This window comes from Mesoplodon densirostris, chromosome 2, assembly GCF_025265405.1.
Source record: "Mesoplodon densirostris isolate mMesDen1 chromosome 2, mMesDen1 primary haplotype, whole genome shotgun sequence".
Lineage (NCBI taxonomy): Eukaryota > Metazoa > Chordata > Mammalia > Artiodactyla > Ziphiidae > Mesoplodon > Mesoplodon densirostris.
The window spans coordinates 158,951,013-158,978,469 of NC_082662.1; the positions used below are offsets into that span (position 1 = coordinate 158,951,013).

Sequence of the window (27,457 nt, forward strand, 5' to 3'; positions counted from 1 at the left end):
AGGTCAAGTGGTTTGCCGTATCTAAATAGACTCTGCAATCACTGAGATGTAATAGAGTGAGTGTGGTAACTAATGTCAGTAGGGCTGTTCACCTTACTATGCTCAGTGTGTTCATATAAAGATAGTAAGGAATATATTACATTTGACAGATTATACTCATAGGGAATCAAAAGTTGGTTCTGAAATGTATTTAACTAATATTTACTGGGCACATACTCTGTCTTAGAGCAATAGACACATATGTCTATAGACAATGTCCAAAAAATACTATTCTATTATCCTTTAAAAATAATTTTAAATGTAAATACTGCCATTGGTATAAATGGATTATGAAAAAATTCATATTTCTTTGTAATTACTTTAAAATTGTTGGTATTTGTAAGTTTCAAGCTTTACACTGGTTTTATTTTTATAAAAGAAGACATTATGAATAAGAAAAATACTGACTTTTATACCTAGTACAGGAATCAGCAAACTATGGCCCATGGGACTCGAATTTGGTCCATCACCTATTTTTGAATGGCTCATGAACTAAGCATGGTTTTTATATTTTTAATTGGTTGAAAAAATCAAAAGAAAAATAATAACATAATGATTTACAGTAACATGACTTATAATAATGATATGAAATTTAAATTTCAGCATCCATAAGTAAAGTTTTGTTGGAACACAGTCATGCTCATTCCTTTACATATTGCCTATGGCCGATTTTGAACTGCAACAGCAGAGTTGAGTCATTTCAGTAGAGACCTGCGCAGCTTCTCTGACCCTTTTACAGAACAGGTTTGCTGACTCCTGACCTCGTAGATTTGCTGAGGCTCTAAGGACATACTACTACATTTGATTAAAGTTCTGTCATATTTGGGGGGCCTTAGTGTGTCTATGAAAAAAAAAAAAGGTTTGTATCGGATTTTCTGATCTCTTAGTGATGACTGGCTGACTATTTTATATGCTTCATCATTACTTAGCACAAATGACCTATCACTCAGCCTGTCGATTGGTTGAGTGATAACTGCAGATTTTTAGTACTCTTTTAATGACAAATCCTGGTTTGTTCAGTGGAAAGTTTCCTATGTATCTTTTAAAAATTATTTATCAAGTGGAGCTGAAAAATGCCTTGAAATAAGACAAGAGCTTGCACTATGATTAGCTATATCATACTAATCTTGAAACACGGATGCTTTTCTACTACTAATGGTTTTTGTGTTTACATTCTTTCTCTTACCTTTTCCTCTCCCACATTAATAGGTAATTTTTGTTGATAGCATCTAAAATTATAAAACACTGTTCTTTGATCCATCCTTGAGAGGGCTTAATTTGTTGTTCTATTATTTACATAACTTAAGTTTAATAAATTTAGAATCACAAATTGGGTAGTTTTTAAAATCACCCTTGTTGAGGTACAATTTACATACAATAAAGTGTTTAGTTTTAATTTTGGCAATTGTATAAACCACAATCAAAATACAGAACATTTCCAAAAATTTTATTTCCTGCCACTTTGCCTTTAGTTCTCCAGACTCCTGTCCCAGGCCACTGGTTATCTGCTTTCTGTCATCATAGAATAGTTTAGTCATTCTGGAGTTTCTTATAAATGGAACCATACAGAATGTACTCTTGTGTGTTTAGCTTTTTTAGCTCAGCGTGTTTTGAGATTCATCCATGTTTTCTGCATCAGTAGTTAGTTAATTATTTAGCAGTATTCCATTTAATGAATATTCCACAATTTGTTTATCCTTCATGTGTTGATGGACATTTGAGTTATTTCTAATTTTTGACTATTATGAATAAAGCTGCTATGAATATTCACATACAAGTCATTTGGATATTCACATTCATATTTATTTCTCTTGGGATTGAAGTTGCTGGGTTTTTTGATTAGTTTGTGCTTAACATTTTAAGAAACTGCCAAACTGTTTTCCAAAGTGATTGTTATTTTAACATTCCAGTCAGCAATGTAAGAGAGTTCCATTTGTCCCAAATCCTCAGTAACTCCTGGCATTGTCAGTCTTTTTATTTGTGGGTATATAGTGATATTTCCTTGTTATTTTACTATATGTTTCCCATACGACTAATGCTTTTTAATGTGCATATTGGCCATTTGTATATCTTTTATGAAACATCTATTCAAATCTTTTGCCCATTATTTAAAAATCAGGCCCTTAATATCATTGAATAGTGAGAATTTTTTATGTATTCTAGATATCAGAAATATGTATTGATAGTATTTTCTCTGAGTCTGTGACTTGCCTTTTTATTAATGGTGTCTTTCAAATAACGTAAGTATTTAATTTTTATGAATTCCAGGTGATCAGTTTTTTAAAATGATTTATGCTCTTTCCTTCAGAAATGTTCACCTGCCACAAATTGTGAAGATTTTTCTCCTTTTTTTCTTCTATAATTTTAATAGTTTTAGATTTCACATTTAAGTCCATAATCCATTTCAAGTTAATTTTTTAAAATTAGTTAATCTATTTATTTATTTTTGGCTCGTTGGGTCTTTGTTGCCATGCACGGGCTTTCTCTAGTTGCAGCAGTGGGGGCTACTCTTCGTTGCGGTGCGTGGGCTTCTCATTGCGGTGGCTTCTCTTGTTGCGGAGCACAGGCTCTAGGCGCACGGGCTTCAGTAGTTGTGGCTCGTGGGCTCTAGAGCGTAGGCTCAGTAGTTGTGGTGCACGGGCTTAGTTGCTCCAGGACATGTGGGATCTTCCTGGACCAGGGCTCGAACCCATGTTCCCTGAATTGGCAGGCAGATTCTTAACCACTGCACCACCAGGGAAGTCCCAAGTTAATTTTTATTAGATTGTGAAGTAGGGGTTGGAGTTCAGTTTTTCCCCCAATATGGATATCCACTTGTTCCAAGCATTATTTGTTTAAAAGATGAATTTCCCATTGGCTTCTATGTTTAAAATCAATTGAGCAGATATGTATGAATGTACTTCTTGACTCTGTTCTATTGTATTGCCCTATATGTCTGCTCTTAGACTGGTACCACACTCTGTTGATTATTGTAGTTTTATAATAAGCCTTTAAATCAGGTAATGCAAATCCTACAACTTTGATACTCTTTTTCATAGTTGTGTTTGCTATCCTAAATTCTTTGCATTTCTGTAAATATTTTAGAACAAGAGCTCTCTCCCTGTCTCTGTCTCTGTCTCTGTCTCTCTGTCTTTTTTCTGCTGTGATGGTTTGAAAGGATTAATCTAGTAAGAGTCAAATTTTCTCTTTTACATTTTTCTTCAGTGGTTTTGTCTACTTGTTTCTATAAGAAATATGAGATGAGTTTCTGATTTTATTAAAGTCTGTCTGGCTAACTGATATTTTGGGGACACACTTATATATTCATTGTGAAATTTTTTCTAGATTGTACATTTTCACTTCAGATTAGCCCTCTGTAGCATTGAATAGTTTCTTTTTACCATAGTTATATTGTTTTGTGATGAAGCATCACAGCAGTGACATTAATGATTTAATATTGTAACCTCATTGGTTTCTTGTAAATGCTACCCAAGGATACAGAACTGAAAAGTTAGATGTATTTTCTACTTCAATTTCAAAAGTAAAGAATTGGAACTTTTACTTGCATATCGTTCCCTCCACTTTACTAAATATAGACACATTGCAAAAAGGACAAAATGTCATAGTAGCTTTGGGGACAAAAGATATTTCGTTTTTTAACTATTGTTTTTTTCTCTAGTAGATGTTTTTATAAAATCTTTCTGTTAATCTTTGCTTCATAAGTTATTTTCAATTTTCCAAAGTTCTCTAATAAACACCATCTATCATAGGATACTGTTATACTGTGCACAGAAAGGTGTTTTAGGACAGATGAAGAGTCTGCAGCTAAGTTAATTTAAGTGAGTATAAATTATAACTTGCTGTAGACTTAGATGAGAAATATTTGATAATCCGTATATTGATCTTAAAGTGCCTCAAGTTGCATCTTTAATTTTAAATGCTTTAGTAGAAAGACATTTTATCACAGTGTAAACACTTGGCATTCACAGAAGTGTTCCAGAATATATGTCAGATAGTGTACATATGAGACATTTATAACTCAATAGGAAAATAGAAAAAAACCCACCACATAGAAATTTAAAAGCTATTTTGGCAACTCTAGAGTCAAAGTGGAAATGAAGCCACTTTGGTGAAGCTTTTATATATTTGAACCTATGGGATGCAGCTAAAAGTGCTCAGAATAAAATTTCTTGTTTTACATTCTTAACTAATGAAGAAGAAAGTATGAAAATAAATTAAATATTTAACTGAAGATATTAGAGAAAGAACAAAATAAACCTAAGTAAACTAGAAGGAAACTAATAAGGTAAATGTGAAAAAATGAATTGTTAAAAAACAATGATTTTCAATCAACAAGCTTTTTAAAAGAAATAAAAGATGCATGTTAGCCTAATCAAGTAAAAACTAGGAGAAACTTCAAGTACATGAAATAAATGAAACTAAGGAAATAACTACAGGTACACTGAAAGAAAAAGTAATAAGGAACTACTTTGCTGAAATCTATTGCAAATAATCTTGGGTTCTTAAATGACAGACATTATTCTGTAGGCAATGTAGATAATCTGAACTGGTTGTAGAAGGGGCAAAACTCCACACAGGCTAATTGCAATGGAAAAATTAGGGAAAGTTGTCAAATAGAAAATAATAAACCTAACCGGCAATGTAGGAGATCTAAAAGAAGAAAAAATTTAAAATACTGCTGAGGAAACAAAATTTGAACAAAGGAAAGATACAGCATATGCCTAAATGGAAAGGCTAAGCATCACAAAAATACTATTTTCCTTAATTAGTGTATGAACTTAACATGATTGCCATGAAAATATCATATAGGATACTTTTTTTTTGTTTTTTTGGAAATAAGTTGGTGTTAAAAATATAGTTACAAGATGCTTGGGAAAATTCTGAAGAAAACAGTTAATAAAAGGACACTAGTTCCTACAAGATTCTATAGCATATTATGATGAATCAGTAATTAAAACTGTGTGGTACGAGTCAATGAACAGAGAATGTCTACAGTTATTCTTATAAGAACTTAGTTTATATGATATAAACTGCATTTCTAATAAATGGGGAAAAGAGATTATTCAGTAAATGGGGTTACTAGGTAATGATGTGTGAAAATATAAATTTACATCTCTTCTCATAGTTTAAAATAAATTCCAGATGGAATGAATATTTAAATGAAAAAAAGAAAAAGAGGGCCTCCCTGGTGGCGCAAGTGGTTGAGAGTCCGCCTGCCGATGCAGGGGATGCGGGTTCGTGCCCCGGTCTGGGAGGATCCCATATGCCGCGGAGCGGCTGGGCCCGTGAGCCATGGCCGCTGAGCCTGCGCGTCCGGAGCCTGCGCGTCCGGAGCCTGTGCTCCGCGATGGGGGAGGCCACAACAGTGAGAGGCCCGCATACCGCAAAAAAAAAAAAAAAAAAAAAAAAAAAAAAAAAAAAAAAAGAAAAAGAAACTGGCAAAGTATTAGAAGAAAATACAGGATATAAGTTTTTTAAATCCTATGGAAAAAAATAAAGCAGAGGGAGGTAATTCATCAAAACAGGGGGTAGAGTGTAGAAAGCTGCAGTTTGAAACATATTAGACCACTTCAGGGTCAGAGACTATCAGGTGCATTGGCCCTGAGGTAGGATTAGGTTTGGAATTTCCTAGTTTTACCATAAGGCCAGTGTAACTGGAACAAGGGAGAGGGGGAGGCAAATCACATACACCATTTTATAATCACTTTGCCTTTTTCTTGAGACCAGGTAGGAAGCCATTAAATTATTTTGAACCAAAGGAATGTTGATTGGGCCTGTTTGAAAATAGACTGTAAGGGTCAAGTATGGAAGCAGGGGTACCAATAAGGAGCCTATTATAATAATACAGACATGGGATAATGGTAGCTTGGATGAGAGGTGGCAGTGAGAAGTGGTTAGATTCTGTATGTATTTTGAAGGTAGGGCTGAAAGATTTGTTGTTAAAGTTAATTAAAAGAGGGATGGGGTTAGTTAATAAGATGAAGAAGATTTTGATGGGGAATTCAGAAAATCATTTTTGGACAGATTAAGATGCCTGTTACATTAATATTGGAGCTGTCAAGTAGGCATGAACCAGTAGTGCAGAGAGAGGTCTTGTATGTGAGATAAACATTGGATAGTCATTAGTGTATATATTTAAAGTCTCAAGATTAGATGAGATTCCCCAAAGAAGTCCATGGAGATTAAAAAGAGGTGAGGGACAAGGGCTGAGCTCTGGGATACTAGAGTGTGAAAGTGGAGACAGGAGGAGGAATGAACAATGCATTCTGTGATGGAGCTGCCAGTGAGGTGGGAGAAAAATCAACTCTGTTGAGGAGGGAGTGATCATCTAAGTCAGGTGTTGCTGATATTCAAGTAAGATAAGAACTCAGACTTGACTATTAGATTTAGTAAACTGAAGGTCATTGTTGACCTCGATACAGCATTTTCAGTGGTGGAGGTGAAAGCTTCATTCCAGGGGGTTAAAGGGAAAGGGAGGAGAGGGATTGGATTGGTGAGTATGGACAACTTGTTTGGTAAATTTCTGCAATCAGAAAGGAAAGGAATAGGATGGTAGCTAAACAGAATTAGGGTTGTAAGGAAGAAAACATGTTGAAAGGCTTATTGGAAAGATCCAGGAGAATGGAAGAAATGAATGATAGAGGAGAGAGGTGGAGAATTGAGGAAGCAATCCTAGAGTAAGCAAGCAAAGCTGGGATCTAGTGTACAAGTAGACGTGTTGGTCAGGTCTAGGAGCGTGGATCCTTCACTCAGCGACCAGAGGATGTGATGGTGGTAGCCTTTGGAAATTACCTTCTCATTCTTTTTTTTGTTTGTTTTTGATAAACTAGAGAGCAAAATAATCTGTTGAGAGTGATTAAGAGGAAAGAGATACGGGAAATTTGAAAAGAATGAAGAAAGTATGTACCTTTCTTTTAAGCAAATGGGAAAGTATATGGGACAAGGGAAATTTACCATAAACCTAGGCAGTGTTAGGGCTCCACCTGAGGATGGTGATTATGCATTTAAAATGTGATGGGAGAACATGTTTTTTTCTCTAGCCATGTTCACAGTGCAGGCCACAACAGTGAGAGGCCTGCGTACCGCAAAAAAAAAAAAAAGGTAAAGGAGTACAGAGTTATATGTGAGGGAGTCCTAATTATTGACTACATAACTTGTGGTGGGTAAAGAAAAAGTGAATATGCAAGGCATGGAGGGGGACAGTGGTGATAAAAATCAGTGAATTTTTAGGTTCCCATGGGCTTAAAGGCCCTGAAGGATTGTTGGAGCCAGCGAGTTAGCTGGAGCAAATGGAAGTGGTTGTCAGAAAGCAGTGTGTCATAAATTGAAATTATGGAGGGAATGAAATTATTGGTAATCAAAAAGCCTGGGGTATGATCATGGTTGTGTGAGATGGAAGTGAGCAGAATAAAAGATCTTTGGAGAAGGGAAAGTCAAGAAACTGATAGACCAGAGTATTTGAATACTCATCTATGTGATTATTGAAGTGATTAAGAATTATGACAAGGGTAGATTTGGAGAGAGTGATATTGAGCTGAAAGTTAAAATTTCCAAGAACTCATGGATTGGTAGAAGGAGTAACAAGGATTAAATTACATGATATAAAGTTACAGGAGATTTTGAGCCTGGGAGGTTTTAGGGAGGAGGGAGAATGGCTGGAAGAAGCTGTGCATAGCAAGGAGGACACTGACTTTATTTCCAAGTCTATTTGAACATGGAATGTGAGAGGGCTTTAGGGGAATCGGCATTTTCAGGGAGGAGCTGCGTTTCGGTTAGATTTAGAAAATAAATGGAACATTCAGAGATGAAATTGAAATTATTAGTGGTGTTAATCTGGATGGAGAAAGGTTTAGCTTTATTTAACTATATTAAAAAGCATGTGATTTTTGACCTAGCACTTCATAATCCAGGTATATTTAAGGATATTCTTGCATATGTGAAAAATGACACACATAGAAGGGTATTTATTTTATTGCAGCATTGTTTAACAGTGAAAAACTAGATAGTAAATGTTCCTTGCTAGACTGGTTAAATAATTTATGGTATACCCATATGTTGGAATTCTGTGCAACCACTGGGGGAAAAATGAGGTAGCCCTAATATGTACTGATGTGACATGATTGTCAAGATACTTTAGGGGTGGGGGGAAGAGGGTGATGTGCAAATCAGAATGTACAATATCATCCAATCTGTTTAATTAAAAAAAGAATATGAATACACATATGCTTATTCATGCATAGGGTAACTCTAGTAGGATGCACAAACTGTAACTATTAATTGTCTCTAGGGAGGCCAGTCGGGTGCTTATTTGGCAAGACTGGGAGGGAGACTTGCTTTTCTCTGTATACTTTTTGAACCATTGCCTATACATATATGTATTTTTTAAAATAAGTTTTAAGAAAAGATTCAAGCCAGGTTATGAAGGATCTTCGGTAATGGAGTTTGGATTTTTCATGGTAGTAAATGAAGATAATCATGTGAATAGAGCTGTGTTTTAGGAAATTTTACCTAATATCAGTCCTTCAAATGGATTAGAAAAGATAAAATTCAGGACTGGCAGACTTGTAAGGAGGCTATTGGAATAGTCCAGGTTTGTGTTAATGCATACTTATGCAAATTTATCAAATGTGTTTTGGTTTAACATCCTGGTTTTCCATCAGCTAAGTCAGTGTTTGGCACATAGCAGGCATGCTGGTTATTTGATGGATGAGAATATTCAAGCATCATCCATTTTCTTCCAGTGGGCCTTCATAATCATTGACTCTTGAATTCCTCTGGCATGTTTTGTTCTTATCATTTGGCATTTGCTTATTTTAATAATAATAATAATAATAATAAAATTTTCCCACTAATTATAAATCCTGTGAGGCTACTTTGCTCTCTTTTTTTCTCCCTCTATTTAAATTGTTGCACAGGATGAATTATGATATGTCATTACTATCATATATAAAATGTAGTAGGTACCATTATGTTATTATTACTGTTTATCTTGCTTTTGTGTGTGTTCCTTGAAGACTAGCCATTTTGTTCTCATTAAAATGGGAGTTTTGCATAGTGATTGAGAGCATAGACTCTGAAACTAGATGACTTGACTTGGAATTATCCAGTGAACTTTGAGCAAATTACTTAACTTTAGTATACCTCAGTTTCCTTATCTATACAGTAGAGATTTGAAGATTAAATATATTTTATGTAAAGTGCTTAAAACAATGCTTGACACATAGTGTTAATTATGTTATGGAAGTTTTCGCCAATACTACTTATTTGGAAGAAAGTCAGTTGAATAACCTCAGTTCTTATGTACTTTACCTGTGTTTGTATTCTTTAAAGGTCTGCTCTTTTCTTTTCATTAAAAAGGCCATTTCTGAACCTTTCTTTGTTTCCTTGAAATTATAGCAGCCCCTGTCTCTTGGAGCACGCTAACATGGTAATGAATTGGACCTTTAACAACTTTGTTCACTTTACATTTTCTTTTTTTTAATTTTTTTTTATTTCATTCTATTTTTTAAATTTATTTTTGGCTGCATCGGGTCTTAGTTGCGGCATGCGGGCTCTTCCTTGCGGCGCTCGGCTTCTCTCTAGTTGTGGCGTGTGGGCTTCTTTCTAGTTGTGGCACTCAGGCTCCAGAGCGTGCAGACTCAGTAGTTGCAGCGTGCGGGCTCCAGTGCACGTGGGCTCTGTAGTTGTGGCACACAGGCTTAGTTGCCCCGCGGCATGTGGGATCTTAGTTCCCCAACCAGGTATCGAACCTGTGTCCCCTGTATTGGAAGGCGGATTCTTAATCACTGGACCACCAGGGAAGTCCCCACTTTACATTTTCTTTTGATAAATTGGATTCTAGTGTTCAGGGATATTAATTCACCTTGTTCGCTAATACATGTTTTATAATTACAAAAAAATATGACAGTGGGAATACTGACAAAATTCCCTTCTTGAGAAATTGACGTCTTTACATTGCTTTATGCTACACTGTACTAGATGTATGCATTTATCAGTTGTCCTGTGTGGCCTGTTGCCTTGATGCTTAATCACGTGACTGATGGCCCTTTTGACAAAGAATATAGCCAGTTTCCCACAGCTGAATTATTACATTTTATAATTGCTTAAATAAATCACTTTTTAAAAACAGTTGAAACATTCCAAGTGTGAAAGACAAATGCAGTTTATTTTCATGTTTAATTAAGTCCCCATTCATATAATTTTTCAAAATGTTTATTTTTTAAATTTAAAAAATTCTATGAAACTGAATTTATTATTGCAATTAACTTTCATAAGCCACTTGTTTTATTACTGGTGATAGTGGATAGCAGAAATGAATTTTGTATAACAAGACTCTTTACAGTTCTTTTTTGAATTTCATTGCACAAGCAAGTATGTTTTAATTTGTTTACCTTTTACTTTGTTTTTATTTCAGCCTAACTAATCATTGTTTATTATTTTTGTTTTATCAGATTTCATAAATTAAAACAGTTGAAATACTGTATTGTGAAATAAGAACCCATCTATTTTGAATTAGCTCTCTGCACCTCAAAACTACATTATTCTTTTGAGTTATTCCATGATCTGTTTCTAGAATCTAACTTTGTTTTCTTTGGGAACAAATATGATTAAATCTGTGTGAGGCTGGGAACAAATGATTCATGTTTGGAAGTACTTAAATTCTGAGTCTTAATTACGTGGAAATACTTGCATTTTTTTTTTAAAGGAAGCTGTTTGTCTTCTTTTTCCTTTTAACCAGAATTTACTAGAAATAATACTATTCTTTATACTTTTTGATCAGTATTTCTATTAAAATCTTGTTTTTAAACTACAGAGAACCTCAATATCCTAGAATATTAAAAAAGGATACTATCTAGGTCCTTGTAATACTAACATATTAAGAAGAAAACATAACCAGAATGTAAGAAAACGATAGCAGTAAAGTCAAAACAAAAAGTTAATCTTTTAGTATGGGAGTTAATAATGATCTGATATAGCTAAAAAATAACCTTTGTTGAAAAAAGAGAGCTGTGTTGAATAACAGGGTAGCAAAGGAAGGAATAATAGACTCAGTTATTTAATATCATCAAATCCATTCCTTTGACAGCATTTTAATTTATATGCCAGTTTTCTTCCTGCAGTATCTTTTGACTTTTATTTTAATAAGTTAGTGTTTAAACTTTTTTGTATTAAAAACAAATAATTTGGAAGTGGCATGTTGACTTTTACTCGTACAACATTTGGAATGTTTTTGACTTATTAGCCATGCATGTTTGTAGGAGGAGGAAAAGTATTTAGAGATAACATAACTGGTATTCCCTTGAAGTCTCAGCCATAACAAAATTTCCTAAGTTAAGGATAGGGTTTCTGAAAACTCTGTCCTTTGACAGACACAGTAATATTTCTCCTTCTGTGGCATGAGGCTGTGAGTATAAATTGAGTTGGCATAGATGAATAGTTGCCATCGATACAGTTATGTTGGATTAGAGTCCACAGGGCAGATGACATTAGCTGAGACAGCAGTTCAGCTGAAATTGTTGTACAGATAAATCTATTGCATTGCTACATAGTCATACTGTATTGGAGGGAGCATTTGCTGAATTGTGCAATAGTCATTGACATTTAATCAAATTCCTTTAAAAAATTTATAAAATGAAGGAAGGATTTAAAGCTATAATGAAAACTGAGCATTTAACAGTGGATTTTTATGGGAAGTATTCTTAATGTGTCCTTATTTTCCTTATTAACAGCTTAGCAAAGATTCTTACTATATTATTAACTAACCATATATTTTTTGGTAAAAGGATATCACAGTTAATCTATGCAGAAAAGTATGTCATGTAGGTATTTGTATGCATTTAGTAAATGCTTGAAATATGCAGAGTACTAGCATATCATTTTAGCCACTTACAAGACGCTTTGGGCAAGTTACCTCAACTCTATTCCTCAGTTTTCTCATATGTAAAATGTGGATAAATTAATACCTATCTCATAGGGTTATGATGAGAATTAAATGAGTTAATATGTGCAGTGGTTATAGTTAGTGAGTGGTCAATGAATGTTTATTATTATTATATAATTAGTTGAATATCAATAAGAACTCTTATGTATTCTCGAATTTTATGAATAAACTTCTAGAAAGATACTTATTAACTCATTGAGAAATAATGTATGTGATGATTCATTTTACTCTTAATTCCATTAGGTCACTTAGTATTCTTGCTGATTATGTAGCAACTTTTTTAGGACTTCAAGTTGAGGTCTATAAAGGTGAATAAAGCCTTGTGCTCTGCTTTGAAGTAACTTATTTTGAAACTTCTATTAAAAAGTCAGTAAGAAAGGGGTGAATTTCCTAAGTAACTTGAATTGGAGAGATTTTTAGTTTTTCCCTTGTTTGTTTGTGGTTCATAAATCAGAGAGATCATATCTGATTGGGAGATTAGAAATGGATTGGGGGAAACATAATGATTATTCAAAGATTCCATTCTTATGTGTATTTTATCCTTTTGTCATCACCTCTTCCTTAATTGCTTCAGTAATTCAGCTTGTGTACTCATTTATTTATTAAAATAAGTTAAAAAATTGTGAAATCCTATCATCCCCACAGTATGGTAGGAAGGGAAATAGCTAGAATTTATGAAAAGATTTATTGGCAATTCTCTTTTAATGTATTTTTAATATACCAAACTATTGAATCTTCCCTCACTACTTTTACAGTATAACTTGTTAGCCTTGACAGTTGGGTGTGTTGTTTGTAATACGGTTACTAAAACCAAATTGAAAAACATGTCAAGTTACTAGGAACACAGGAACCATCTATGGTTCAGAATTGTGTAGCTGTGCACAGTTCTCCACCACTTGTAATTTTATATGCCTTGATAATGACTTAATCTGGACATAAAGCCTAGTACAATTTGAGGGCATTTCAAGTATATCTATTATCCTTGTAGACAGAATCACTTGAGAAATAGAAAAAAACAAATTCTGAAATGTTGTCACTGTAAACATCACAAGGGTAGGTAAATAGTCTAACTGACCCACGTATGTACTTTTGCTCTTAGTATTGAATTTGACCGGGATTGTGACTACTTTGCAATTGCTGGGGTTACAAAGAAGATTAAAGTCTATGAATATGGCACAGTCATTCAGGATGCGGTGGATATTCATTACCCTGAAAATGAAATGACCTGCAATTCCAAAATCAGGTATTTACATTATTTCCTTGGCATAATGCAGTGTGTATATAACAGTTAGTATCTATAATTAGTATGAGTTTGTTATGGTACCTTTTTGTGAGACTCCTTACTCATTCATGGTGAACACTTTAATTGTATACAGAGGATACGTCAGAATATCTTTTTTATAGACATGGGTTTCTTTTTCCCAGTGGGGGTTAGTAGTTAGTGTTTTTCTCTTTGCCAAATGAAAATCCTTTCTTTCATTTAATCAAATAATGGTCTTTATTGTAGATGGCCTTTCATGGGGTATTTTTTTATAACATCTTTATTGGGGTATAATTGCTTTACAATGGTGTGTTAGTTTCTGCTTTATGACAAAGTGAATCAGTTATACATATACATATGTTCCCATATCTCTTCCCTCTTGTGTGTCCCTCCCTCCCATCCTCCCTATCCCACCCCTCTAGGTGGTCACAAGCCACATAGCTGATCTCCTTGTGCTATGCGGCTGCTTCCCACTAGCTATCTATTTTACATTTGGTAGTGTATATATGTCCATGCCACTCTCTCAGTTTGTCACAGCTTACCCTTCCCCCTCCCCATATCCTCAAGTCCGTTCTTAGTAGGTCTGTATCTTTATTCCCGTCTTAACCCTAGGTTCTTCATGACATTTTTTTTTCTTAAAATTCCATATATATGTGTTAGCATACGGTATTTATCTTTCTCTTTCTAACTTACTTCACTCTGTATGACAGACTCTAGGTCTATCCACCTCATTACAAATAGCTCAATTTCTTTTCTTTTTATGGCTGAGTAATATTCCATTGTATGTATGTGCCACATCTTCTTTATCCATTCATCCGATGATGGACACTTAGGTTGTTTCCCTCTCCGGGCTATTGTAAATACAGCTGCAAAGAAGAATCAGCATTGTGAAAATGACTCTACTACCCAAGGCAATCTACAGATTCAATGCAATCCCTATCAAACTACCACTGGTATTTTTCACAGAACTAGAACAAAAAATTTCACAATTTGTATGGAAACACAAAAGACCCCAACTAGCCAAAGCAATCTTGAGAACGAAAAGCGGAGCTGGAGGAATCAGGCTCCCTGACTTCAGACTATACTACAAAGCTACAGTAATCAAGACAGTGTGGTACTGGCACAAAAACAGAAAGGTAGATCAATGGAACAGGCTAGAAAGCCCAGAGATAAACCCACGCACATATGGTCACCTTATCTTTGATAAAGGAGGCAGGAATGTACAGTGGAGAAAGGACAACCTCTTTAGTAAGTGGTGCTGGGAAAACTGGACAGGTACGTGTAAAAGTATGAGATTAGATCGCTCCCTAACACCATACACAAAAATAAGCTCAAAATGGATTAAAGACCTAAGTGTAAGGCCAGAAACTATCAAACTCTTAGAGGAAAACATAGGCAGAACACTCTATGACATAAATCACAGCAAGATTCTTTTTTGACCCACCTCCTAGAGAAATGGAAATAAAAATAAACAAATGGGACCTAATGAAACTTCAAAGCTTTTGCACAGCAAAGGAAACCATAAACAAGACCAAAAGACAACCCTCAGAATGGGAGAAAATATTTGCAAATGAAGCAACTGACAAAGGATTAATCTCCAAAATTTATAAGCAGCTTATGCAGCTCAATAACAAAAAAAGAGTGTATTTTTAGATGTCGCATTCTCAGTTTTGAAACATTTGAGAATAGCTGAAACCATAAATGTTAAAAGTTTAATTCTAACTGTTAAATGCATTTAATTGAAATCTCAGTCATACACTTATATTAGTTAAGATTTGGGTGTAAATACAGAAATCCAATTCAAACCAGTTTATTAGTTTATATGATTGGGCACAACTGGATCCAGGGGCCTAAACAGTCTGATTAGGTCTGTCATTCTGCCATGGCATGTTCGTGCCCCCTTGGCCTCTATTATCTTCACTTACAGACATGCTTTTCTCACATATCAAGGATGGCCAGTAGCAACTTTAGGCTCATCATATCCATCTTCCAGCTCATGACGAGCATGAAAAGTGGTTACAGGTCATAATTTGGTAGTTTCAATTGAAAAATCTGGGAATTATATGATACCTTTCTTCCCAGATGTATTGTGGGCAGAATAATGATTGTGAACTCATGTAAACCATTTTGAAAGGGTTTTAATCTTTCTGAACACATCAAAATTCTTTGTACCCAATGTTATTTATTTTTATGTAAAAAGAGGCTTAACAGTATTCCTTTCTTTCAGCTGTATCAGTTGGAGTAGTTACCATAAGAACCTGTTAGCCAGCAGTGATTATGAAGGCACCGTCATCCTATGGGATGGATTCACAGGACAGAGGTCAAAGGTCTATCAGGTAAATAAGGATACTAGTTACTTGTTTTAAGAATCAAATTTTCACTTTTTAATAATTGTAGAGCTCCATGTGTTTTTTAGTTACAAATTTAAAGTCATTATTTAGCATTTTCTATACCTATGTATTTACAAAGAGATGCTTCTCTGAAGCATCTCTTCAGGCTTTTTGCATTTGTAGAATGTAACAAATGAAATTCCGAAAGCAGTAATTTTGTAAATGTGTATATAAAAAGTTTAGGAGCTACTTTGCATCTCATTTGTTTTCATAGCCAGTTCTTTTCCCTCCCACCATAGTGATAAATTGGTATCAAGTTTGTTTGTTTGTTTTGCTTTATTTATTTTAAGATCTATATTCTGTTTGAGACTACTTTGTCTTCCTTCTCCATCCAGGAGCATGAGAAAAGGTGTTGGAGTGTTGACTTTAATTTGATGGATCCTAAACTCTTGGCTTCGGGTTCTGATGATGCAAAAGGTACTATTTGAGTTCCCTCCCCCAACTTAATTCCTTTTACTGACAGAGATGCAGATATTTGTTGAAACTCATAACAGTCCTTTGTGATTACTGATTATTCTAAACATAATCTACTAAGCACAAAAATCTATATTTCTTGGAGTGAAAGAAAAATGAATATGCTGCATCTTCATTATGATAATGTTTTCTGGGTTCATGCCACACTGTGACATTTTTACAACCAGTTCCTTTATATATACCATGAAATGAATTTTAGACATCTCTGTATTTTGAATTATATTAAATTCTGACTGCATACCAAAATCTTTTCATGAAGTTTATCATGTTTCAAGGCAAAAATTCTACATCTCTTTCTGCCAATTTATTTTTTAATATAAATTTATTTATTTTTGGCTGTGTTGGGTCTTCATTGCTGTGTGCGGGCTTTCTCTAGTTGTGGTGAGCGGGGGCTACTCTTCGTCGCGGTGCACGGGCTTCTCATTGTCATGGCTTCTCGTTGTGGAGCACGGGCTCCAGACGCATGGGCGTCTACTACTATTTTCAGTAGTTGTGGTACGTGGGCTCAGTAGTTGTGGCTTGCGGGCTGTAGAACGCAGGCTCAGTAGTTGTGGTGCATGGGCTTAGTTGCTCCATGGCATGTGGGATCTTCCCGCACCAAGGTTCAAACCCGTGTCCCCTGCATTGGCAGGCGGATTCTTAACCACTGCTCCACCAGGGAAGCCCTCTTTCTGCCAATTTAATTGATCTCTCTCCTATTTTTTTTTTTTTTGGTATATCCATCTTTACTATTCATTCTTTTCTGTTAACCTTGTTTTGGCCTGGTTCTTCTCATCATTAGATTTATAAAGCCCTGTTAACAGGTTTCTTTTATCTTAGAGTTAGTAGCCTTAATTTCTTTGCCCTTTCCTGCTTTTCAACATGTAACTTGCAGACTAGTGGATAGATAGGCAAGGGTGGCTCTACCATTGAAAACTTTATTTCATGATGATAGACCTGTCCTATTCTGTAAAAGGGAAATGACATGACTGGCTTGACCCCCAAAAAGTTTTAGATCAGAAAGTAGCAAGTTGTTTACCCACAGTATATATAGATTGTAATACTTTGCTTTGCAATTGCTTTAAGAAATTATCTTCGAATTTCGGAATTATTTAGAACATTGTGCTACAATTGACTTTTTTTGTTGGAATACAAAGTTTCATTAAACTTTTTTTTTTTTAATAATGTAGTGGGGTAGCCTTTATTGAGAATACTTGCGTACTTCCTCAGGAAAATAGAAGTAATTTAGGCAGGAAGAGCAATTTAAGTAGGAAGACATTTTTTAAAAATTACTTACTGATTTTATTTTTTTAAATTTATTTTTGTCTGCGTTGGGTCTTCGTTGTGGCAAGCGGGGGCTACTCTTCATTGCGGTGCGTGTGCGTCTCATTGGAGTGGCTTCTCTTGTTGTGGAGCACGGGCTCTAGGTGCATGGGCTTCAGTAGTTGTGGCACGTGGTATCAGTAGCTGTGGCACATGGGGTTAGTTGCTCTGTGGCATGTGGGATCTTCCCAGAGCAGGGATTGAACCCGTGTCCCCTGCATTGGCAGGCAGGTTCTTAACCACTGCGCCACCAGGGAAGTCCCTTGATTTTAAATTGTGTTAAGATACACATAAAAGAAACCATTTTAACCATTTTAAAGTATACTGTTCAGTGGCATTAAGTACCTTCACATTGTTGTGCATCCTTCACCACTGTCAATCCATAGAACTTTTTTCATATTGCAAACCTGAAACTCTGTTTCAGAAGCTGTTTCTGTTTTACTGAAGCAGTAACTCCCCATTCCCCCTTCACCAGCCCCTGGCAATCACCTTTCTAATTTCTGTTTCTTGTGACTGGTTTATTTCACTTAGCATAATGTCCTCTAGGTTCATCCATGTTGTTGCATGTGTTAGAATTTTGTTCTTTTATAAGACCGAAAAATAATCTATTGTATGAATATACCACATTTTGTTTCATTCATTGATGGATAGACACTCGGTTGTTTCCCCTTTTTGGCTATTGTGAATGATGCTGCTATGAACATGAATGGCAAAATATCTCTTCATATCCCTGCTTTAAGTTCTTCTGGGTATATACTCGGAAATGGAATTGCTGGATCATATAATACATACTTAATTTTTTTAGGAACTGCCATTCTGTTTCCCACAATGGCTGCACCATTTTATATTCCCACCAATAGTACCCAACTATTTCCATTTCCCCACATCCTTGCCAATACCTGTTCTTTTATTTTTCCTTTTTTTTTAATAATGATTTTAATGGGTATGAAGTGGTATCTTACTGTGGTTTTGCTTTGCTTGCATTTCCCCAATGATAGTGATGTTGAACATTTTTTCATGTGCTTATTAGCCATTTGTATATCTTCTGAGGAGAAAGGTTTATTCAAGTCCTATGCCAATTTTTTAATTGGGTTTTGTTGTTATTGAGTTTTAGGAGTTCTCTATGTATTCTGAATATTAATCCCTTATCATGATTATCAAATATCCATTATATATGATTTATTAATAGTGTGCTTTGATGCACACAATTTTTTCATATTGATGAATTCCAAATTGCCTATTTTTTTCTTTTGTCGCCTGTGCCTTTCGTGTCATATTTAAGAAGTCATTGCTAAATCCAGTGTAATAAATCTTATGGCCTATGTTTCTAACAGTTTTATGGTTTTAGCTCTTACATTTGTGTCTTTGATCCATTTTGAGTTCACTTTTGTATATGGTGTAAAGTAAGGGTCTGACTTCATTTTTTACATGTGAATATCCAGTTTTCCCAGAACCACTTGTTGAAAAGATTGTCCTTTCTCCATTGAAAAGTCTTAGCACCCTAGTTAAAAATCATTTTATCATATCTGTGAGGGCTTATTTTTGGACTCTATTCTTTTCCATTGGTCTATATATTTGTCATTATGCCACTACCATACTGTTTTGATTACTGTAGCTTTGTTTTGAAATCAGGAAGTGAGTCTTCCATTATTTTTTCCTCTTTTTCCAGATTGTTTTGGCTATTTTAGGTCTATTAAGATTCCACATAAATTTTAGGATGGATTTCATTCTATTTCTGCAAAAAAACTTCATTGAGATTTTGTTACAGATTGCATTGAGGCTTATCAATTTAATTGATCTTTTCAAACCAGCTTTTGGTTTCATTGGTTTTCTCTGTTGACTTCCTGATTTTAATTTATTGACTTTTGCTCTAATTTTTATTACTTCCCTTCTGCTTACTTTAGATTTAATTTGCTCTTCTATTTCTAGTTTCCTAAATTGGAAGCTCAGATTATTGATTTTGCATCTTTTTTCTTTGCTTAATATGTGCATTCAGTGCTATAAATTTTCCTCTGAGTGCTGCATCCCACAGATTTTGATAAGTTATATCTTCATTCTCATTTAGTTCAAAATATTCTTAAATTTCGCTTGAGGTTTTTTATTTGACTTATGTATTACTTAGAAGCATGTTGTTTGATCTCCAAGTATAATTCCATTGTGGTCTAAGAAATACATTGTATGTTTTCCATTCTTTTAAATTTGTTAAGGTGTATTTTATGGCCCAGAATGGATGAATGTTGCATGTGACTTTGAGAAGAATGTGTATCCTACTGTTGTTGGATAAAGTAGTATGTAGATATCAATTATATTCAGTTGATTTATGGTGTTGTTGAGTTCAACTGTGTCCTGATTTTCTGTTTGCTGTATCTGTCCATTTCTGATAGAAGGGTGTGACATTTTTTAGATTCTACATTGATCTATGTATTTCTTCTTTTACTATACCACATTGTCTTGATTTGTAGCTTAAGTCTTGAAATCATTTAGTGTGAATCCTTCATCTTGGTTCTTGAAAATGATTTTAGCTCTTTACTTTCTCTGCTTTCCCATAAACAGTTTAGAATCAAGTTGCCAGTACCTACAGAAAATCCTGCTGGGATTTTGATTGAGATAGTGTTGAATCTATAGATTAATATGGGATGAGTTGATATCTTAATGTACTGAGACTTCCATTCCATGAACGTGGTTTATCTCTTCATATTTAGTCCTTTCTGGATTTCTCTTATCATAGTTTTATTGTTTTGTAGTTTTTGAATGCAGATCTTGCACATTATTACAACTAAATAGTTTAATATTTGGTGCTATTGAAAATAGTATTTAAAATATTAATATCCTTTCATTTTTTACTAGTTTATCAAAAAACAATTGATTTTTAAATATAAATTACATTTCAACAACCTTGCTAAAGCACTCTTTCCTTTTTTTTTTTTACATCTTTATTGGAGTATAATTGCTTTACAATGGTGTGTTAGTTTCTGCTTTATAACAAAGTGAATCAGTTATACATACACATATGTTCCCATATCTCTTCCCTCTTGCGTCTCCCTCCCTCCCACCCTCCGTATCCCACCCCTCTAAGTGGTCACAAAGCACCGAGCTGATCTGCCTGTGCTATGCGGCTGCTTCCCACTAGCTATCTATTTTACGTTTGGTAGTGTATATATGTCCATGCCACTCTCTCACTTTTGACTGCACTCTTTACTTTTAAGAGATTATGTATGGAGATTCCTTGGGCCAATCATGCTGGCAAACAGAAACATTAATACCTTTTCATTTTCAACATGTGTGCCTTTCTTTTTTTTTCTTGCTTTATTGTACTTGCAGGAACTTCCAGAACAAGAGTGGTGACAGCAAATATCCCTGTCTTGTTCCTGATCTTATGGGGAAAGCTTATAGTCTTTCATCATTAATATGATGTTAGATTTAGGTTTTGCATTGGGCATTTTGTCAAGTTAAGGAAGTTCTGTTCTAGTTTGCTGAGATTTTTTTTTTTTTTTTTTTTTGCGATACGCGGGCCTCTCACTGTTGTGGCCTCTCCCATTGCAGAGCACAGGCTCCGGACGCACAGGCTCAGCGGCCATGGCTCACAGGCCCAGGCGCTCCACAGCATGTGGGATCCTCCCGGACCGGGGCACGAACTCATGTCCCCTGCATCGGCAGGCGGACTCTCAACCACTGTGCCACCAGGGAAGCCCCTGCTGAGAATTTTTTATCATGAATGGATGTTGAATTTTGTCATGCTTTTTCTGTATCTATTGAGATGATTCTATTGTTTTTCAATATCATGAACTATAATGATCTGGGGTTTTTTTAATTAATTTATTTTATTTTATTTATTTTGGCTGTGTTGGGTCTTTGTTGCTGTGCGTGGGCTTTCTCTAGTTGCGGCAAGGGAGGGCTACTCTTCGTTGTGCTGCGCAGGCTTTTCATTGCAGTGGCTTCTCTTGTTGCAGAGCATGGGCTCTAGGTATGCGTGCTTCAGTAGCTGTGGCTCGTGGGCTCAGTAATTACGGCTCGCAGGCTCTAGATTGCAGACTGAGTAGTTGTGGCGCACGGGCTTAGTTGCTCCGCTGCATGTGGGATCTTCCTGGACCAGAGCTCAAATCCCTGTCCCCTGTGTTGGCAGGCAGATTCTTAACCACTGCACCACCAGGGAAGCCCTGTAATGATCTGTTTTCAAATCTTGAGGTAGGCTTACATTTCCAGGAAAAACCTCATCTTGGTCATGATGTATTATCTGTCTTTTCTATATTGTTAGATTTGATTTGCTAATTTTTTGGGGGGGATTTTTACATCTATGTTTATGAGGGTTATTTTTCTATTCTTGTAATGTCTTTTTGTATCAGGATAATGCTGGCCTCCTAAAATGATTTTCCTTTTCTGTGTGTGTACCCCTGGGTGGTGTGGGTGGAGGGAAGTGATTATTTAGAATTGTTACTGTTTTAATTCTTAAATGTTTGGTAGAATTTGTCATTGAAGCTTTCTGTCCTGGAGTTTTCTTTGTTTGAAGCTTTTAACTAAGAACTTAATTTCTTTAGTAGATTTAGGACTGTTCAATTAATCTATTTCTTTTTGAGTGAGTTTTGGTAGTTTGTATCTTTCAGGAATTGGTATTTTGTGTCCTTTCTTTTTTTTTTTTATTATTTATGTACTTAGATCAGTGTGATGTTAGGTTTATCAATCTTATTGATCTTTTCAAATATCTAACTGATTTTATTGGTTTTTCTGTTTTTCTATTTTCAGTTTCATTGATATTTGTCCATTAATTTTTTTCTTCTTGTTTTGGGTTTCATTTCTTCTTTTTCTAGGTTGTTACATTTGAAGTTTATGTCATTGATTTGAGCATTTATCTTTTCTAATATAAATATTTTTTGTTATACATTTCCCTTTAAGCACTACTTTAACTGATCCCAGAGATTTTCATATAATGTGTTTTTCATTCAATTTAGGATTACATCTGTGACTTCCCCAGTGGTCCAGTGGTTAAGACTCCATGCTTCCACTGCAGGGGGCACAGGTTTGATCCTTGGTCAGAGAACCACATGCCGCACGGCACAGCCAAAAAATAAATAAATAAATAATATAAAAATAAATAAATAAAATTACATCTAATATCTCTTGTGATTGTCTTGCTTGGCTAAGAATTATTTTAAAATATTTTAACATTTTCCATCTTTTTAAAAAAATGTCAGAGTGCTTACTGTTACTGATTTATAGCTTAATTCTTTTATAGAGAACATATTTTTATATAATTTTAATCCTTTTAAATTTGTTATGATTTGTTTTGTGGCCCAAAATACAATCTACCTTGGTAAATATTCCAAGTGCATTGAAAAAATCTATACTCTGCTGTTTGATGGAGTGTTCTATAAGTGTCAGATCAATCTTGTTGAGAATATTTTTTTGGTTTTCTATTTCTCCCCTTTTTTGGTCTCCTTGTTTTATTAATTATGAAATAGGAGTGTTGAAATCTAGTTTTATTTCTCTTTTCAGTTATCTTGGGGAGGAGGGTGTTTTGCCTCATTTTGGGGGGAAGCTCTATTGTTAGGGTCAGGAACATTTAGACATGTTATATTTTCTTGGTGAACTGACCCTTTTATCAGTATTTAATGTCACTCTTCATCCCTATTGATATTCTTTCTTCTGAAACTGCTTTGTTAGATATTCATCAAACCAGTAATTTCATTCTTTTCTCCTTTGGGATTCCAAGTGCATGAATGTTAAACCTTTTTATTTTGTCTTATAGGTCCCTGAGACTCTGTCCTTTTCTTGTCAATATTTTGTCCTTTCTTCAGATTGAGTAATTTGTCTTCTGTCTTCTTGTTCACTAACTTTTATGTGTCCATCTCCCTTTTGCTATGAATTTACCTCAGTGAATCTTTTATGTAAATTACTGTAATTGTTTTAAAATTTTCTATTTTGTTCTTTTTCATAGTTTCTATATCTCTTCTGAGTACATCTATCTTTCCATTAATTTTAAATATGTTTATTACTTTTACCCCATGGAACGTAGTTACAATAGTTGCTTTAACATCTGTTTTATAGCATTGCTCTGTTGATTGCATCTTCCTTTGAAAATTCTTCACATTTTCCTGGATTTTTGTATGTTGAGTTATTTTGAGGTTATATGTTAAGCATTTTGAATATGATTTTGTACAACTCTGGGTATTGTTCAGATTTTCTGGAGAGTGCTTTGTTTTGTTTTTTTAAATTGGGCAACCAGTTGGTTTAGATTTTGACTGTAAGTTCTATCTTGCCTGTGTGAGTGGTTGTTTTACTGTCAGGTCAGTTTTCAAAGCCTTTGCTGTGCTCCATTGGTTTGTCTGATGCATATGCCAGTCAGAGGTTAATCTGGAAATAAGTAGGTCTTTTCAAACGTAGTTCAGTGCTCATAGCCTTTGCCATTCTACTTTGTGTCCATCTTGCACATAGAACTCAGAAGTAACTACAAGACTTATGCTGTTCATACACAGAAATATGGGATCTCCTTTTCCAGTGCTTTCTTTTTGAAGTTTCTCCTGCACACTCTTCATCCCCCAGAGTCTTTTTTACTGAGGGTTTCTCAAGAAAGTAGGGTTTTCTGTACAGATGAATTACTCCTTTTTTTGGCCATGGAGATGGAGTTTCTTTTGGTGCATTTGCTTCCCATACTGATGCAGCTCTGTGACTAAAGCCCTCCCTTGGGGAAAAGTTGAAAGAGAAAAAGGATGAAACAAAAGAAAAACAATGAAAATTACTCCCAAACCTCTGGCTTGCAAGAACCCCTTTTATTAGTCTTATGACCGGATACACAGGGATTTTCCTTAGTTTTTGCTGATTGAGGCACTGACTTTGCCTCTCTATGGGAGAATAGAGGGAGGAACAAAACGGTATTCTCACCTCCATGTTGGTCACTTCTTAAGTCTTGAATTTCCTCCCCCAAATGACTGGTTTTCCTTATTATTCACATTCCTCAGAGAGTCACTTTCTGTTTTCTTGATAATTGTCCAGAGTAAACTCACAGTGAGAGAGACTGACAGATTACTCTGTCTTGGTTGGTACTAACATTCCCAAATGCATTTAAGCCTTTCTCAAAAGTGTTACAGGCATACCTCGTTTTATTGCACCTTGCAGATACTATGTTTTTTACAAATTGAGGGTTTATTGTAACCCTGTATAGAGCAAGTCTATTGGCGCCATTTTTCCAACAGCTTTTGCTCATTTCATGTCTCTCTGTCACATTTTGGTAATTCTCACAAAATTTCAAACTTTTCCAATATTTTTATATGTGATATGGTGATCTGTTATCAGTGATCTTTGGTGTTTCTATTGTAATTGTTTTGGAGTGCCACACACTGCACCTATATAAGATGGCAAACTTAATCAATAAACGTAGTGTGTGTTCTGATTGCTCCACCCCTGTCCGTTCCTCTGTCTCTCTTCTTCTCCTCAGGCCTCCCCATTCCCTGAGACATAACAATGTTGAAATTAGGCCAGTTAATGACCCTCTGTTGGCCTCTAATTGTTCAAGTGAACAGAAGAGTTGCACATCTCACTTTATTATTTATTTTTTTTTTATAAATCGAAATATAGTTGATTTACAACGTTTGTGTTAATTTCTGCTGTGCAGCAAAGTGATTCAGTTATACATATATATACATTTTTTTCATATTCTTTTCTATTATGGTTTAACTATACTGAATATAGTTCTCTGTGCTATACAGTATAGGACCTTGTTGTTTATCCATCCTATATATAATAGCTTACATATGCTAACCCCAGCCTCCAACTCCATCCCTCTCCCATTCCCCTCCCCCTTGGCAACCACCAATCTGTTCTCTAAGTCTATGAGTCTGTTTCTGTTTTGTAGGTAAATTCATTTGTGTCATACTTTAGATTCCACATATAAGTGATGTCATATGGTATTTGTCTTTCTCTTTCTCACTTCTCTTAGTATGATGATCTCTAGGTCCATCCATGTTGCTGCAAGTGGCATTATTTCATTCTTTTTTTTTTTTTTTTTTTTTTGCGGTATGCGGGCCTCTCACTGTTGTGGCCTCCCCCGTTGCGGAGCACAGGCTCCGGACGCGCAGGCTCCGGACGCGCAGGCTCAGCGGCCATGGCTCACGGGCCCAGCCGCTCCGCGGCATATGGGATCCTCCCAGACCGGGGCACGAACCCGTATCCCCTGCATCGGCAGGCGGACTCTCAACCACTTGCGCCACCAGGGAGGCCCTATTTCATTCTTTTTTATGGCTGAGTAGTATTCCATTGTATATATATATATATATATATATATATATATATACACCACATTTTCTTTATCCATTCCTCTGTTGATGGACATTTAGATTTTATCCATGTCTTGACTATTGTGAATACTGCTGCTTTGAACATAGGGGTGTATGTATCCTTTTGAATTATAGTTTTGTCCAGATATATGCCCAGGAGTGGGATTGCTGGATCATATGGCAACTCTATTTTTAGTTTTTTGAGGAACCTCCATACTGTTTTCCATAGTGTCTGCACCAACTTACATTTCCACCAACAGTGTAGAAGGGTTCCCTTTTCTCCACACCCTCTCCAGCATTTGTTATTTGTAGATTTTTTGATGATGGCCATTCTGACCACTGTAAGGTGGTACCTCATTGTTGTTTTGATTTGCATTTCTCTAATAATTAGTTATGATGCTGAGCATCTTTTCATGTGGCACATCTAACTTTAAATCAAAAGCTAGAAATGATTAAGGTTAGTGAAGAAGGCATGTTGAGAGTCAAGATAGGCTGAAAGCTAGGCCTCTTGCACCAAACACTTAGCCAAGTTGTGAATGCTAAGGAGAAGTTCTTGAAGGAAATTAAAAGTGTTATTCCAGTGAACACATGGATGATAAGAAAGTGGAATAGCCTTATTGCTGCTGATATAAAGAAGTTTTAGTGGTCTGGATAGAAGATCAAATATTCCCTTAATTCCCAAAGCCTAATCCAGAGCAAGGCCCTAACTCTCTTCAATTCTATGAAGGCTGAGAGAGGTGAGGAAGCTGCAGAAGAAAAGTTTGAAGCTAGCAGAGGTTGGCTCATGTGGTTTAAGAAAAGAAACTGTCTTTACAACATAAAAGTGCATGGTGAAGCTGCAAGTGCTGATTAGAAGCTGTTGCAAATTATCCAGAAGATATAGCTAAGATAATGAAGGTGGCTCCACTAAACAACATATTTTCAATGTAGATGAAACAGTATTATATTGAAAGAAGATGCCATTTAGGATTTCCATAACTAGAGAAGAGAAGTCAGTGCCTGGTTTCAAAGTTTTAAAGGACAGGCCGACTCTTGTTGGGGCTAAAGCAGCTGCTAACTTGAAACTGAAGTCAGTGCTCATTTGCCATTTTGAAAATTGTAGGGCCCTTAAGAATTATGCTAAATCCACTCTGCCTGTGCTCCTTAAATGGAACAACAAAGCCTGCATGACAGCACATCTGATTACAACATGGTTTGCTGAATATTTTAAGCCCACTGTTGAGACCTCCTGCTCAGAAAGAAAGATTCCTTTCAAAATAGTACGGCTCATTGACAATGCTCCTGGTCATCCAAGACCTCTGATGGAGAGAGACAATGAGATTAATGTTTTTTTCATGCCTGCTAATACAACATCCATTCTACAGCCTATAGATCAAGGAGTAATTTCAACTTTCAAATCTTATTATTTAAGAAATACATTTTGTAAGGCTATATCTGCCATAGATAGTGATTCCTCTGATGAATCTGGGCAAAGTCAATTGAAAACAGAGAAAGTGTTCATGAAAGGAAGAGTTAATAGATGGGGCAGACTTCACTGCTGTCTTACTTTAAGAAGTTGCTGCAGCCACCCCAAGCCTTCAGCAACCACCATTCTGATCAGTCAGTAGCCATCAACTTAGAGGCAGAACAGTCTACCAGTAAAAAGACTCAGATGATGGTTGCCATTTTTTAGCAATAAAATATTTTTTAATTAAGGTGTGTAAAAATTTTTTTTTAGGTACAATGCTACTGCACATTTAATAGACTGCAGTATAATGTAAACATGGATTTTACATGTACTGGG

At 35.4% G+C, this 27,457-nt stretch overlaps 1 protein-coding gene across 3 annotated transcripts in view; it reads left to right on the forward strand.

Moving 5' to 3' along the window:
- COP1 (COP1 E3 ubiquitin ligase) overlaps positions 1–27,457 on the forward strand; it is a 230,194-nt gene that overhangs the window by 137,303 nt on the left and 65,434 nt on the right. For all 3 annotated transcript variants that reach the window (XM_060091213.1, XM_060091217.1, XM_060091214.1), the window contains 3 exons: positions 13,080–13,223; positions 15,469–15,577; positions 15,967–16,048. In XM_060091213.1, coding sequence (XP_059947196.1) covers positions 13,080–13,223; positions 15,469–15,577; positions 15,967–16,048 — 335 coding nt within the window. The remainder of the gene's footprint in view (positions 1–13,079; positions 13,224–15,468; positions 15,578–15,966; positions 16,049–27,457) is intronic.